Below are 17,479 nucleotides of genomic sequence, written 5' to 3' on the forward strand. Positions count from 1 at the left end.
CAGGGAAAAAGAAACAAACAAAAAACAAAAAATACAAAACAGAAATAGGTCAACAGATACGTGGGACAAAATCAGATATTCTTTTTTTTTTTTTTTTTTTTTTTTTGTACTAGGATTGGACCCAGAGGAGTTTTACCATTGAGCTACATCCCTAGTCCTTTTTATTTTTTGAGACAACCTCTCTAAGTTGCCCAGGTTGTCCCTGAACTTCAGCCCTGCTCCCTAAGCCTCCCAGGTCACTGGAATTACAGGTGTTTGCCCAGCACCCAGAAGATAGTCTTAATAAATATATATGTAATTGGAATCCCTAGGAGACATGGAATGAAAGAAAAAGATTTGATGCAATAATGGCCAACATATTTTCACAGTTTATGAAATTGATGAAACTTAAATTATCTATTAATGTCTACTAGAATATTCCATAATTTAATTAACAAGGCAACATTTATCATCTCCCCAGTTTTCTCTCTGACTTTGCTGAACCTTCTGATTCAGGATTGTGCACATGACTGCCATTAAGGTGTCAGCTGAGGCTACAGATATCTCTGGGCTTGACTAGGGGAGAATTTTCTCTAAAGTCATTGACAGGAATCATTTTGTCATATATCATTGACCTGAGGACCTTAATTTCCTTGTTGGTGATTAACCAGAGGCTGTGCACTATTGTGGGCCACATGGGCTTCTGTCTAGGGCAGTTCACAATGTGGCAGCTTGCCTCATTAAAATGAGCAAGCAAGAAGAGCCAGAGAAAGCATAAGCAAAAACTGAAGTTTTTGTACCTAATTTCAGAAATGACAGTCTATTTGTTTGCCATATTCTGTTTATTAAAACAAGTCAAGACCGTCTCTCCTTGTAAAGATAGTTCACATTTTCCCTTGAGTGCATATTCCTTGCTTTAAACCAAAGGTACTCTCTTGAGATTGTCCCCAGTCTCCCTTGATTATGTAGTTGCTTTCCTAAATAAACCTCTCTCTGTGCCTCTGGAAAATAAAATAAAACCCATCAATAGGTTTAGCCTCCACACAAGTGATGGGGATTACATACAGCCATGACTGCTATGAGGCAGAACCAAGAAATTCCATAAACCCTAAATAGAAGAATTCATTCCAAAGCACATCATAATCAAATTGTTAAAAACCACTAATAAAGAGAAAACCTTAAAAATAATCAGAGGAAAAAAATGACACATTACATATATTGAACGAAGATGAGCATGACTGCATAATTCTCATCAAAAACTGATGCAAACCAGAGATATTAAGCCACATCTTTAAAGTAATTAAGGAAAATGTCAACCTAAAGTTCTTTTCTTAGCAAAAATACCCTTCTTAAAAAGACCATCATAGACTAAAAAGTGGGAGGAGCTAGGAATTCACGACTAGCAGATACATGCTAAGTAATTGTACAAGGAACTTTTCCAGGCAGAAGAAAAGTAATACCAGCTGTAGTCTCAGGTCTACAAAAAAGGAGTGAAGAGTAAATGGCGAATATGTGGTTAAATACACAGACATTTTCCTCATATTTTAATCTTTTTAAAAAAATGACATGAAATAGCAATTATTTTCATTGTTACTGTATTTTTATACTTTTATTTATATATGTACACATACACACACATACTGGGTTGGCTATATTAATATCAGACAATTGATTTCAGAGCAAGGAATATTACCTTCAATATTACCTAAAAGATGGATATTTTATAAAAATGAATCATCTCATTAAGAGGGCACAATAGTCAAATATATACACACTTAATAATAGAGCTTTGAAAAGCAAAAATAGAAAAACCTGAGAGGAAAATACAAATCATAGTTTCAGTTAGATTTCAGCATTCTAAAGTTTTATTTCATTTGGTACTAGAGATTTAACTCAGGGGTACCTTCACCACTGTAGTACATCTCCAGCTCTTTTTGTTTTTTATTTTGAGACAGGTTCTCACTCAGTTGCTGAGGTTGGCCTTATAGGTATGCCTCACCACACCCCTGCTCAGCATTCTAAAGTTTTCACAGAAGTAGAAAATCAGTAAGGATACAGAAAGACATGAACAATATTACCAGTCAACTTGCCCTCATTAAAATGTATGGCATATTTCACTAATTAACTGCAGAATCATATGCTTTTAAAGCATACAAATTACTGAATTCATGTTCACTGATAGAACGTATTCTGGCCACAAAGAAAAATCTCAATAAATATAGAGGTTTGAAATACTGCAAAATATGTTCTCTGAATACAGTTGAAATAAACACCAGAAATAAATCTTAGAAATCCCAGAATAAGTTGGATGTGGTGGTATGAGCCTGTAGAACCAGCAGGAGACTGAGACTTGAGGATTGCTTGAACCCAGGACTTCGAGATTAGCCTGGGCAATATAGCTAGACTCTGTGTCCTAAAAAAAGAAAGAAAAGTGCAGCACAACAGTTCTCAAATATTTGGAAATTAAATGACACACTTCATTGTTTGAAGAAGAAATCTCAAGAGAAAATAAAAAATAATTCTAAAAAATTTTAGTTGTAGATGGACATGATCTCTTTATTTTTTAATCTATCTGTTTGTTTAATCCCAGCCCCTAGAACAAAATTTTAACTTGACGAAAATAAATATATTGTATTGATGTGTGGGATGCAGCAATTAGAAGAAATTTATAGCATAAAATGGCTATATTAAAAAATTGACCAAGATACAAATTACCCTTATCAGGAATGAAATTAAAAGGCATCACTGACAGATTTTATAGAAATTAAAAGAATAATAAGGAAATATATGAGTAACTTTATGCCTATAAATTCAGCAACTTAGATGAAATGAACAGATTTTCTAAAAGACACAAAGCTCATTCAGAAAGAAATAGGTAAAGTAATATTCCTATATATTTTAAAGAAATTGAGTTTAAAACCTTCCCACAAAGAAAATTCAAGGCACCCAAATGGTGTCACTGGAAGTTCTAACAAGCATTTATGAAAGAAATCAACAGGGCTCACAATTTTGCAGAAAATAGAATTAGAAGTAATACTTCTCAGCTGATTTTACAAGGCTAGCATTACCTTGATAACAAAATTACATGGGCATTATTAAAATTACCTTATAAACATAGAAAAGTTTTTTTAAGATCAAATGTAGTAATTTTGAAAAAGATAATACATCATGAGTATATGCAGTTTATACTGGGAATGTAGGGTCAATTTAACATTTGACAAATCAATTTAATTCACCATCTTCACATTAAAAAGAAAAAACATTTGACTGTCTCAGTTGGCACAGAAAGTTATTTGACATTCTAGAACATGATGAAAATTTTAGCAAACTAGGAATAAGAAGAGAACTTTTTCAGCCTGATAAAAGGCATCTGGAGAACCTGCAGCTCACATTAATACTCAAGCATGAAGACTGAATATTACATCTCCTGAGGTCTGGAACAAAACAGTGATATCTGTTCCTGTCATTCCTATTCAGCATTGCATCTGAGGTCCCAGTCAGTGCAGTAAGGGGGTGGCAGAGGGATTGAGCATACAAGTTGGAAAAAAAAGAAGCAAAATTGTTTTCATTTGCATCCTAAGGAACCTATAAAATAAAAGTTGGTAGAACTAAATAGCAGGCTTAGGTTAATTACTAATTACATTAGTAATTGATAAGAAAACTAATTGTACTTTGTATACTAGCAACCATTGAAATATACATAACAGTGCTTTTTCTAATATAAAAATATGAAATATTTAGAAATTTAATAAAGTATTTGCAAGGCATTATGAAAACTGTAAAACATTAAGAGAATTAATGAAGGCCTTAAATAAATTGAGATGTATATACTATGTTCTTTGGTTATCAAGAGACTGATTTTCCTCAGATCTATAGATTGAATGCATTCCTAATAAAAATTTAGCAGTCTTTCTTACGAATTGACAAGGGGTTCTAAAAGTTAGAGTAAAATGCCAAAGACCTAATATAGTCAGAAATTTTGAAAAAATGTTGATTTAACCTATCTGATTTTAGGATTCTGTAAAGTTATAGTATTCAAGACATTGTGGTGCTGGGGGTTGTATAGGAATAGAAATCAGTGGACTAGCACACAGAATTCAGAAATAAGTTCATACATACTGTTTGACAAAGGTGCAAGGTAATTGGATGGGAAAAGGATAGTAATTGGATAGGGAAAGGATAGATTCAGTGCATAGTAACATAACAGGTAGTTAGCCATCTATACTACTTTTACTTTACCATACTTAGAAATTAACCTGAAGTGAATTTTGTACCTGAATTTAAAAACCTAAGCTATAAAACTTCTGGAGGAAAATATAGGACAACATTTTTGTGATCTTGGGTGCAGAAAAACTATTTTTTCCAGAAAGCACATAAATAAATGAAGATCAAAAGAAAAAAAATGATAAACTTTTCTTCTTCAAAAGATACTATTAAGAAGATGACAAGGCAAACCATAGACTGGGAAAAAATGCAAAATAACTAAGATAAACAACTTATAGGATAAAAAAAGAAGATAGAAGCACACTTAACCAAATAAATAAATGCATGGCAAATAAAACACAGGAAAAGGTGCCCAACATTATTGGTTATTAGGGAGATGAAATTAAAGCCATCATGAACCAAACTAAATACTACTGCATATCTTCTGGAATGGCTACAGTTAAAAACAATACCAAGTGTTAACGGTGTGTTGAAACTGGAGCTTTTATACATTGCTAGTAAGAATGCAAAAGAAAACACTTTAGAAAACAGCCACAGTTTAACAAGTTAGAGAATTACCTACCATCTGATTTGGCAATCCTCTCCTATGATTTACCTAAGAAGAGTGAAGACATGGTCACACAAAGACTTGAACATACATGTTCATAACCGCTTTATTCATAGTAGTCAAAACTTGGAGAACAGCCCAGATATTTTCCACTAGGTGACTAGATAAACTAATTTGGGGATAGACGTCCAGTCAGTGGACCACTATTCTACAATTAAACGGAACAAATTACTTGTATGGCAACAATATGGATGGATTCCAAAAGTCTATGGTAATGAAAGAATCCCAACACAAAAGGCTCATTTTATCTAAGTGAAATTCAGAAGATCATATTAGTGACATAGGGAGCTATAGTAGTCCTACACTTCCATATCTCTTGAATTAGAATCTCTGAAAATGGGACCAGGTATCAGGCTTTTTATTTATTTATTTATTTATTTATTTATTTATTTATTATTATTTTTTTTTTTTTATTAAAGGTCCTCAGATAATTTCAAAGCTGAGAACAAACAACTGTCATAGGTTTATCTTCATTTTTGATTTACTGCCCATATTGGAAAAGAGGGGATAATGTTAAGTATCTTGGTTTAACTTGGGTAGAGACAGATATTTTCATGCATTTTGTGACTGGCATAATGCAAGACTTATGAGAATATGTAAGGTGATTTCCCCATTTGTAAACTAGGAATGATAAACCAGTATATTTATATAGAATGTTTAGTATTTGTAAGACCCTGTGCTATGTATTTTATATTGATTACTTGATTTACTATAATAGTGCTTTGAGATAAAAAATAGTTGGAACTATTTATTAACTCCCATTTATAACTGAGTAAAAAGTTTAGGAAAATTAATTGTGTTCTGTAAACTAAATGACAGAGTTGGGATTTAAATTCTGGAGTTCACACTTCTAATCATTGTCCTGAGTTTGAGCTCTGGGATTTGCCAGACCCGTTTGCTATGCCACCACATACTAACTAGCATTAAATTCTTCTTGGTAAACTTCTACTTAAGTTGTCAGTAATCAGTTTATATTCCTTCCTTTTATCAGGCTGTTCTTGTATACTTCCAGCTCAACAATAGAACTTTTTATCTAGAAGAATAAATAATATATATGGTAATTGTCCTGTAACATTTCTGTCCTTACAAAACTGTCCCTTGTTAACTTTTGTATCTCTAAAAGTCAGCACAGGTGATCTATTATTGCTTGTCAAAAAATGAATAGTGCTGTTAATATTGAGGATTCCTAGAAAGTTTTCAGAGGATGTGACATTTCTGATGTGCCTTGAATGTTGAGTATGAATTTCTCAGAGAAGGAATAAAGGGTCTTTCTGGTAGAGGGACTCCTGAGTTAAAGGGCATGGCTATTTGGGGCTTGGTGAGTAGTGCCCAGTACAGAAAGGCATATGTGTGGGTTCTGGGGGGTGTTGTGGGGGATAGGTGGGATATGAACATAGGAAGGGAAGTTAAGTTGTAATTGGGTGGTGGGAGGTCTTACACCATGCTGAGGTGTATGAGAGAGTGTGTGTGTGTGTGTGTGTGTGCGCGCGCGCACGCACGTGTTTGTAGTCGTAGATTGATAGAATGCCTTCGTTTCATTTATTTTTTATGTGGTGCTAAGGATTGGACCCGGTGCCTCACATATGCCTAGGCAAGCACCCTGCCACAGCTATAGCCCTCGCCCAAGAATGCTTTTCTTTTTTAAAAAATCTGATAGTAAAGGGAAATTGTGAAAGATTTTTAAAAGCAGGTTAGTGATAAGATCCTAGTACTTAAATAAATATTTCCCTTCTTTCCTTCTCCCTCCCTCTCTCCCTGCCCCCGTTTCCTCTACCCCCTCCCTTTTTGAAATACCTGATAATAGTGTAGAAAACATTGGAAAGGAGGAAAAGTTGGAATTGGGAAGATCAGTTTGGAGATCTTTCAAAGCCAGAGATTAGGGCCTCAACTGAGGCAGCAGTACTGAAAATCTTGTTCACATAAATACATAGATGCAAGTGGAAGGATATTTTATGTGGCATTGTCACTTGATTCCTTTAGCTTCTTCAGAGTTATTGACCAGAAATTAAATAGTCTTCTGGCTTCAAGAACCATGTTTTATGATGTGTCAGCTGTTAATTCCATTAAGGCCTTTCTTTTTTTTTTTTTTTTTTTTTTTGGGTGCTGGGGATCGAACCCAAGGCCTTGTGCTTACAAAGCAAGCACTCTACCGACTGAGCTATCTCCCCAGCCCCAAGGCCTTTCTTAAATTTTGTTAAAAGCAAAGAAATGGGCAGGTGTGGTGCCACACACCTGTAATCCCAGCGACTCAGGAGGCCAAGACAGGAGGATCATGAGTTTAAAGCCAGCCTCAGCATCAGAGAGGCACTAAAAAACTCAGTGAGAACCTGTCTCTAAATAAAATACAAAATAGGCCTGGGGATGTGACTCAGTGGTTGAGTGACCCTGAGTTCAATCCCTGATACCCCTCCACCCCCCCAAAAAAAGGCAAAAAAATGTGAGCCATTTGATTTCCAGATGATTGGGTTACTCAGTCAGTAAAGTAGTTCTTTCTTAGTACCAGCATCAATATTTTTGAATAGTCCCTTTGATACCCACTTTAAGACTGCACCACTAGGTTTTAGTTAAGTGGGAAAAGGATCAAAAACACTGAGAACTTTTATGACTGACACTTGATTGAAGATGGAAGGTATCATCTCAGATCAGTTCTAGGAAGCAGTATTTATAGGAGTTGAAAATCTAGTCTCCGTAATGCCATCTTTCACTTATACTGCTTAGAAGAAATTTAGGTGTCCTGAGTAGTGAATGTATTCCAGATTAAAACTGGTTCACCGACCAGGGCAGTGGCCTTGATGGAAAGAAGTGCTTGGATTTGCGGTAGAATTAACATGACTTGGTTGTATGGGGGGAAGTGAGTGAGGTGAAGGCAAGAATGACTCCGAGTTTCCTGACTTATGTAGAAATTCAAACTAATGTAAGATACAGGAGAAAATAATGTAATGAAGTTGTGCAGAAAATGTCAGGAAGGGGGACATAGGTAATCATCATTGCAAACATCACAGGAAGCTCAGTTAAGGAAAGAGCTAGGAGGACTGGCTGGCAGTGTGTCCTCCCCTGTGCTCAGTGCTGAGGTAAGCCGCAGCTGGGCTTGGACCCCACCACCAAGCAGCCCTGCGGCACCCTGTTGCAGAGCAGAGCCCTGGGCCGCAGGAGGAGAACCCGTCGTAGGTCTGAGGAAGAGTATCTTGAGAGAAAGAAAGAAGTCAAAAGCGTCGTAAGAAAAATTCGGATTGGACATGGGATTGGTCAAGTTGGCCAGAAAGTATCTCTGAAGGAGTTCCTTTGTAAACACTTGAAGCACACAGCTACTCTCAACATGAGAAGCATGAGTGTTATGAAGAAAGGGGGTACTCTCAGCAGAATTTCTGAAGGTCTTTCTTCTGTCTCTGTTGTGCTCTCATCTGCTGGCCATTGAATTGGGGATCTATATTAGAAGACCTCTGACAGCATCCATCAGCACCTTTTGATAAAGACTTAGATCTGACTTTGTTCACATATTGGGGATTTATATCTGAGCTTGACAGCTGACTGGAGAGAGATGGTAATCCTTGGGTAGCTGCATCATTTGTATTTATTTGTTCCATAAGTGCTGTGCTCCCAATTTAGTAAAATAAAACAACAGACACTGAAATCATGCTGACCTATACCTATGGAATCCATTAATAAGCATGTAAGACTGATTAATATCTACTCTGAATAATTTGGTAGTAAGTTTTCTTTGGATATTAGATATAAAATAGTATAAGTAAATTAATAATCATGTATGTATTATTTAATAATTATCCATAATCTAGTTCAGTTAGAATACTTTATATTTAAACAGAAGATTGAATAACACTGGTAGAAAAATTACTGCATTAAGGAATTTGTCCAAAAGAAATACTGTGGCCTAATAGTCACTCTGTTGTAGAAAATGTATTTAATTGAAATGGATGCTATCTTATTAAGTAATAAATAGAAACCAAGGTACAGCTACAAACTCCACAGTATAGTGCATGCATCAAACAGTGTTTTTGCAGCGCGGGGACTCTAGCCTGACTATCAAGTTCTTCAACTTGCACAGTTTTCTGATGAAGGCACATACTTAGTATCCCTTACTTTGTTGCTCTGATCCTTGGATTTAATCTTAATAATTCGTGCTCAACTTTTGTAGGCTCTTAAAAAGCAACTTTATTTTAAACAAATGTGTCTACTTTAAAAGGTTGGAGATAGAAAAATATGTTTGCCAAATCGAGGTGGGGGAGGGTCTGGAGAAAAGAACTATGATCTCAAAATTAGAAGGCTGTTTCTTCAGTGGTTACCTTTGAGCAAACAGTTTGATTAGAGAATGGTGGGGACAGAAGGAATAAAGCTACATTAACTAAGCAACATTATTTGTATAGAAACAGTATCAAAAATGTTCTAAAATGTCTCTCAATTCAGATTACATTGTTAAGTAGTTAAACAGACTCTTCATTGGTAGTATCAGTGAACCTTAGGACAAGTTATACATAAATTCCAAATTATGTTAAATACGGTTTTGCTGACCTAGGATAAACTTTTTCTTTTCCATGTAAATAAAATTAACTCAATTTAAAATGTGACTTAATATAGTCTCTTTTCTAGTAACTTGCCAGAGGTTCTAGGTACTTAATTGCTAGATATGGTTGCTAATGCTATTACAGTAGTTGGTGGTCATTATTTTTAGCTCATGTATAACATTTTCATTTTGCACTCTCCTACATTGTTGTTAATTTAGTATCACCTCAGTTTTCTTCCAATGCATATTTAAGTTACTGAGTAGTTGAATAATACAGAATGTAGATTAATTTACAAGTGTCCAAAGTGCTAAGCCTTGTATTCAGTGACAGAGGGATTCAGAGATGAGTATGCAATGGATCTTTCCCTGAAGGAGTCTGCAGCATAGTTTGGATTGCTATTCCTTGTTGCAACTTTCATATTTTATGAGAGAAGATAGCTGACTCCTCTTACTAATCACCACTGTTATGTAGCACCATCTTTCTTTGTTTATATTTAACTCTGCAACATACTTCATATAAAATTACAACACTAAAGTTAAAGAAAATATTTAGCCCATTTTGACTCATCATCCCAGATGTAGAACATCTATAAAAACTTATATAACAATTATGTAATATGAAATATAATTCTATAAGAAAGTAATAACATAATTATATTAACATCAATACATTTAAGTTCTAGATTATGAATTCCAACCTATTTTAATGTACCTGTGTCTGTTTTTATTGAAATATTTGCAGAATTGAAAACTGAAACAATGTGTTATGCTAAGAAGTTTTGCTCAGTTATAGACCTTAATAAAGTATTTTTAGAGTGCTTTCAACTGAAATGCAAATTTCAACAGTTATACTATGGAATTTGGAATATATTTTCACATTAACAGAAATGTAGAGAAAATTTTAATGTGGACACCATTAGCCATTCTATCCTTTCATAGCTATATAGTAACCAAATATTTAACATTTTTGTAAGTTTTTTTCCTCGCAAGTACTTTGTAAATTCCTATTGTGATTGTGATACTGTCTAGTACACATGCATAATAGAAAGTATTTATTAGACTTTCCTCATTACTACAAAAACCATTTTTCCAGGCTAAATAAAATCTAGATAGATTTTATAGTTTTGAACATCAATATTTTGAATCTTGGTATATATTATATATATATACCTTCTTAGTTATTTTGATTAATGTCTTTTGCACCAAATCGAATCTGTTTTCCTTTTGATGAATAGCTTTAAAATGAAGAAGTAAATGAAATAAATTGCTGGTGTTTATCTTTCCCTGGAGTGAAAATGAATTTGGGGGGCATGTACTGGGAATTTAACCCAGGGGTGCTCTACCACTGAGCTACATCCCCAAACCCTTTTATTTCGAGGTAGGGTCTTGCTGAATTGCTGAGGATGGTCTTGAACTTGAAATCATCCTGCCTCTGCATCCCCAGTTGTTGGGATTATAGGCGTGCTACCATGCCAGCTGAAGAGGAGTATTTTTAAGCAGGCTTTTAAAAAAAAATGTATTTATTTATCTGTTTTGTGGTACTGGGGATCAAACTCAGGGCCTCACACATGCTTGCCAAGCACTCTATCACTGAGCTACATCCCAGCCCTGCCCCCCTTGGTTAAAAAAAATAACCAGTTAACTTCAAAATAGTGATCACTTATTTTGATCCCCACCCCTTAACAGGTTAAGTTGTTAATTTATGTCACTGTAAACAGTCTCTGCAGTCATATTAAATGTGAATTCTGTCTAATCCAGTTTCTACATTTTAAAGAATGGGTGCACATGGAGCTTAATAACAGAGTAATATTTCTACTACTGTGTTGCAGTAGCCTTTATATTCTCTTCTGAATTACTTTTCAGTGGGTTTGCACTTCTATATGCATCAAGAATATTTTTTCTTTAAAAAATTCTAGAAGAGGGGCTGGGGTTGTGGCTCAGTGGTGGAGCACTTGCCTAGCATGTGTGAGGCACTGGGTTCAAGTCTCAGCACCACATATAAATAAATGAATAAAATAAAGGTTTATCAGCATCTAAAAAAAATGCTAGAAGATATTAGGTTGACTGGTAATACTAAATACTTCTGTTCTCTTACATATACTTAAACTTGTGTCATGTAATTGTATTTAGTTGTGTTTAGGTGTTTGGTTATATTTTGAGAAATACAGACCGAACTCTTCCAAGCCAGGCCCATGTAAATTATTTCTTGGTATCCTAAATGTATCATAATAACAAAATATATTAAGGAAGCCATTTAGTTTTTATTAAGGCAAGCCAGAGACATAAATTTTCTTTAACTAGGGCAAGCTCTATTATATCTTAAGTCCCTGTTTTGGTTTCTGTTTCTCATTTATTTATGTGAGGAATAAGGTTGCATGACAAAATAACAAAGTTAGTACATATTTCTCAAAATGATGGAGAGTTCATTGAAGGTTTGGTATTTATAAAAGGCAAAGGGGATGAAGAGATTGGAACAAAAATTAACTCTTCAAGTAGAGCTGAGTAAGTTTTAAGGTATCCCAATTTAACTAAACTGTTGAGGTAGATGTAATATTAGGAACCAAATATTATCTGAGCTAGTGGTTGAAAGGCCCAGTTTCCAAGTGACTTAGCAATGAAAATCATAGGAGAACCTATAGGTGTCTTGTTTCTCTTAGCACTTTAAAGATGAATAGTATGAATCTATTAGTAATGTAAGATAGTATGTGTTTTTAATGACTATATATACAGTATATATGAGAGACTCCTATTATTCATGCATTTGACTTGTGAGACTCCAGCCACTATTCTACTCAGTGAACAGGCCTGACTTAAGGAAGTCTGCCTTCTTACTTGCTTCTCATATTGTATCTGATTAGTATCATTCTAATGTTTTTAAAAAACATAATATGATATCTCAGACAAACTCAAATGCATCTTTCATGTTTAATGAGATTGACTCTCTCTTCAATGAGGTACTTTCCTATAGGCTATTAAAGGGTAAAGGTTTGACTCTCTGTGATGGGTTTTTTGGTTTTGCTTTTTGCCATTTGTTTTTACTACCTAACTTTCCTATAAAATTGGATTCTATTATATAGGAGTGTTTATTACATAGAAAAATATGTAAATTTTGGTCTATGTTTGTGTAGAAAGTCACCATGTTTGCTTATTTGGCTGGCTCTATCTTTCTAGGAATAGTATTCTCTTTTATATCATTTTTTTTCCCTCCTCTTCTAGTTGTGGCAATTTATGATTATACAAAAGACAAAGAAGATGAGCTGTCCTTTCAGGAAGGAGCCATTATTTATGTCATCAAGAAGAATGACGATGGTTGGTATGAGGGAGTTATGAATGGAGTGACTGGGCTCTTTCCTGGGAATTACGTTGAGTCTATCATGCATTATTCTGAGTAAAGCTCAGCAGGGCTGTGCTTCCCTCACAGGAATAGTCAGGTCTTCCCAGATTATCCGGAGGCCCTGGGGATTTCCCTCCAGTGAAATAGAATGAAGGATACAAATGATAAAAACTACTTATTTTAATTTTTTTTTTTGTTTATCCCCCAGTATTAAAACAAAAACAAAAAAGCAAGCCAAGTCTGAACAAATCGATCTTTCTATACACATCATTTGTACTATGCTGAGCTGTCTGGATTGAAATAAAGTGACCATTTCTGAATAAATCAAAAGTCAGATTAAGACTGGTTCAGGAAAAAATCTGGGATCTTTCTCAGGAATACTGTACACCCTTGGGGTTTCCCTTCCTGCAGAATCTGTGGCATTGGATGTTCATCATTGCCTGTGCTAAGGGGTTAACCCCATGGCCCAGTGGGTATCCTAGCCCCTCATTCTTCCACTTGTATAAAGAGGAGAGAACCAATATTTAAATACTACAATTAACTATTTTTACAATAGTTTCAGATGGCTTTTTTCCCTCTATAACACTGTAAATTCTGCATTCTCTCAGCACTTGAGTGTACTAGATGAGTTAATGCTGAACTCAGTTGCATCTGATCATGTTTGTTTGTAGATTATAAGGATGATGGAATGTGAAAGTCTCCATACATTCTGAGGGTGGTTAACAATTCCCAGTTTTAGTGTGCTGCTGCATGAGACTACATTGCCACTGATGGCCAGTGTGCCCAGATGTGAAATGTGGTAGGGGTTCATAAGCTGAGTTTGGTGTGTGAAGTTAGACACGTAGGTTCCTAAGTCTCTGAAGGAACTGCCCTGTAGAACAGGGGTCCTGATCCCTCACCTCAGGTGCTGGAGTAGGATCATGGAGGTTAGACCAACTATTACTTATTACTTCTTTGCTACGTAGAAAACCATTTTTTGGTTTTTTGTTGTTTGTTTTGGAAGAGAATAGCAGTTGGGAGTGAAATAAAAGGCTGCTACCGTGCTCTCTGAACTTACTACTGGCCACTGTTAGCTGCTGTTGTTATTTACTCACTGAGCTCTAGAAAAGGTAAATCCAAATCCTTGCTTGGTTTTATGTCATTTAACTCTGAAATAGCTGCTCTTAGTAAGAATTTGAACCTTCTATTTCAGACTAAGTATACAGTGGAACAAGACTAATAAGCCAGTCACATAGATAAACATCAGTATAACTTTCAAGAGAAACTAATAAATATTTCCATCTGCATAATAATTAATAATTATAGCTTCACCCATTGGAGTTTAAAGGTTCCATGACTTCAATCATCCCTTTTGTAATCAGCATAAGAAATAGTTAAAAGTACAGAAGGGGTTGCTGCTCAGTAGGTAAATACTATGACATGGGCCAGCTTATGGTCAGGCCCAAAGCTGCCATTGTGGGTTCTTCCCAGTACAGTGACTTGGCCAGAAGAGAGCTTTGCTGGATAACTTCCCTGTACTGGGTGAAAAAGGACAGGCAATAGTTGCATGTATTTCAAATGTAGGCATTTGATGGGTAGTACAGATATAAGGACTTGGTTGAAAAATGAACAAGTATAATAATGTGTGAGGAAATACAGATGGTATAGGCAGAAGTTATTCCACTTGTAAATCTGTTATCTGGGCATCTAACTTCACCATTTAACTGAGACCCAGATATAATGTTTCCTTATCAAGATTTTGTTTGTTTCAAAGTTGCATTTTTTTTTAAATCACATTTTAGTTATTTTGGTTTTAGATTTTCCCCAGTACTTTGGACTTAAGAGTTATTATCTTGCCTCTAGTACACATTCCACTTTGTGGTTTTGTGAGATCATCTCAGCATGTCTCACTCCATTTTCCTTCATGATAATGGCCCTGAATATCCTCCTAGCCTTTAGCTCCATTATGGACCCAAACAAGATTATATATTTGGATCTGTCAAACTCTTTGTAGCACTGGTACATAACTAGGGAAATCTTTGAAATTAGTTGTTCTAATTGTCAATTAAAGTAGTTTTGGGCCAAGAAGCTTAGAGGAATAATAAGGTGGAGGGTGTTTTGAAATTCAACAAGTAGTTCCCATAGCTCACCTCTACCAGAGAAGCAAAGGCAACTACAGAAAGCAGAGCTGGTGGAGTCAAGGGATGCAGCTTGCCTGCTGGACCCTGCTGGTTGGGGAGTACAGAAGACACTGGTGAAGTCCTATATTATACTGAAGATCTACAGTGGGGGGAAATTCATGGTTAGCTGATTTATTTTTCTATATTATTTAGTACTCATGTGTGTGACTTTGTTTTATAAACAATTGTTGAATTTTTTGCATATTAAATTTTTGTACAGTTTCAAATTCTATAGTTTGTCTTGAAAGGATACTATGAAATAATGAGCCAGGCCTACAGTAATTGGAGACTTTTAATGTATGTAATATTACATAGATTGCATGCTATTAATAGTCTATAAGGGTAGTATATTTCCTGTTTTATTGTAAGTTTCCCCATCTGTCTTTTTATAAACTAAAAGATGGTTCTTAGGAATTTCAGATGAATTCATGAAATCTTCATGTGCTGCAAAAATGTATTGCTATTATAGCAAAGATGATCCAAGTCTGAAATTTGCTCACCAGTAAGCAACCATTTTATCAGGATAGCAGGAATCTAATATGATGGTGGTCTTCCCTCCAGATTTTCTCTTTGATTGTGTGTGGCCACTCCCTTTTTCCCTTCAAAAAAAGGATTGAATAGTTGGGTTTAAAAAATATTTTTTAGATATTAATATTTGAAAGTCCACAGGGACATGTGAGTGAACATAAACATTTTTACTTTTGACTTTGTGGCCAAGACAATAAATTGGAAACAAAAAATAGTGCCAGTTTTTCAAAATCTAGTCCTGAGAGATTCATTCATTCAGCCTGCTGTGTGTTGGGAATAAGTATGAATCTTTTTCCTCTTTTGGTATTTCCCATCTTTCGGCTACTTCCTTCTGTCTTCCTCAGAGACACCTGCTGTTCCCACATTGGGGCTGGTAAGGGACTGCTAACTTTGCTGTGTTCCTAAATCACTGGGTGTGACATTTTCGTTCCCTCCTTCCTTCCTTCCAATGCTGTTTACTACCCAGCTGGAGAGAATGTTTTATGCATCTTAATGGTGATATCTGTAAATGTAGCTGTGCTCCTTAGCATTTAACATTGACTAAAGGTAATTAAGGTTTTTCTGTTTGGGAGGCATCAGAAATGATGGTAGTTTGCTTTTATCTTTTCTCATTTTCTTTTAGCAGGTCCGTTCTTTTACCTTTTATTACCTTTTCTCCTCTTGGAGAGAGCATGGCATGTCCTGAAGGCCACCTTTACCTCTGAAAAGGGTTGGAGGAGTTGGCAGGTGACTGCCAGGCATTTGGAAAGAATGGGGATCTGTTCACTTCTGAACTTTGGCCAAAAACTCTCAGTTGGTGTTGAAGTGGTAATTTCCCTCACATAATTTACTTTAGAATTACAGAACTTTAGAGCTAGATGAGCTTTTAAAATTTTTGATTCAGTCTCATTTGACTAATGAGGTTATTAGATGCTTTGTTTCAGATTTAGAGTTCCTGACTCAGTGCCCAGTACTCTTTCCACTACACCACAAATGTCTTAATTAAATGTGCTGTATTTTTCTTTAAAAATTAAGAGTTCTACTTGATGTTTTCAGGAATATACTTGAAAATATATGCCATGTTTTGGTAAATAACCATCAGAGTATTCAGACTGTTTAAAGGAGTGTATTAAGTGCAACCTTAGTGAAAAAAAATCTTCATTTACCCCTTCTAAAACTATACTCAGTATAAACACTCTTTCCATAAGGTGTTATGTAGCAAAAACACATTACATTAGTTCAACACTGGCAGGAGCACAGCACAGCAGAACAGCCTTATTTAAGAGAGCCTTACAAAAGTTATTAAACGGAGGCATTGAGCTCATTACCTTTACGTTTACGTTATGCTGATCTTTGTTTCATTGAGAATCTCTATTTAAAAATTACAAGTGAAATGACAGGGCCTAGCTGTGTATAAATGATCCTTGCTAAATATCTTAAGGTTTTTTGTAATGAAAACACAACAAAAAGCTTATTTTCACATTAAAATGAAACCTCTTTTGCAACTTCAGAATTCTATGGAAAAGCAGTTTTTATCATATTTTGTGTCCATGTACCTTTTTTCTTAACAAAATGATTTACAAAAAAGAATGTAAAATTTGTGATCTGGCCAGTTGTACTTTTTAGCTCCCACAGAGTTGGTAGTGTTGAGTAAAAAACATTCAGGAAATTTGAGGGAGCAGTCTGTTGCCAGTAATTGTTCCTTGTGTGTGCCATTAAACCACCTCCAGATGACTGGGGCTACATTCACTTTTTAATTTTTTAATTGTATTTGGAATTAATTATTGCTGTGTACTAAGAATTTGACCTAAATAAAAATCACAAAGTGTATTCAAATGTCTTGTGAAATTATTTACATAAATCATCTTTTTCTTTCTAAGGTGGTATCTAAGTATTGAGGAGAATTCCTGACCTTGCTGTTGTTCTGAGCCAAGGAGCTACTTTTTATTACCAGTCTTAGACATCAGGTATTTAAAATACTGAACCTTATACAAGTTTGAGCTTTCTGAAGTATTTTTTCAAGACAGCCGCTTGAGTTATGAACTGTTTTTCCCCAAAATACATCTAAATTGTGTTAATGTAAAATTTTTTCAAACACAGGAATGAGGGTTGACTAAAATTACAAATTGGTCAGAGGTGTGATATAATAG

At 35.2% G+C, this 17,479-nt stretch overlaps 1 protein-coding gene across 37 annotated transcripts in view; it reads left to right on the top strand.

The window, feature by feature from the left end:
* Window positions 1-17,159, top strand: part of Abi2 (abl interactor 2) — a 119,447-nt gene extending 102,288 nt beyond the window's left edge. For 28 of the 37 annotated variants that reach the window (XM_047543091.1, XM_047543096.1, XM_047543093.1 and 25 more), the window contains one exon: window positions 12,546-17,159. In XM_047543091.1, the coding sequence (XP_047399047.1) occupies window positions 12,546-12,721 (176 nt within the window). In that variant the 3' untranslated portion in view covers window positions 12,722-17,159. The remainder of the gene's footprint in view (window positions 1-12,545) is intronic. The other 9 variants (XM_047543123.1, XM_047543124.1, XM_047543127.1 and 6 more) reach the window with 3 other exon arrangements.
* Window positions 17,160-17,479: the final 320 nt, after the last annotated feature.

The sequence above is a fragment of the Sciurus carolinensis genome, chromosome 3, assembly GCF_902686445.1.
Source record: "Sciurus carolinensis chromosome 3, mSciCar1.2, whole genome shotgun sequence".
Lineage (NCBI taxonomy): Eukaryota > Metazoa > Chordata > Mammalia > Rodentia > Sciuridae > Sciurus > Sciurus carolinensis.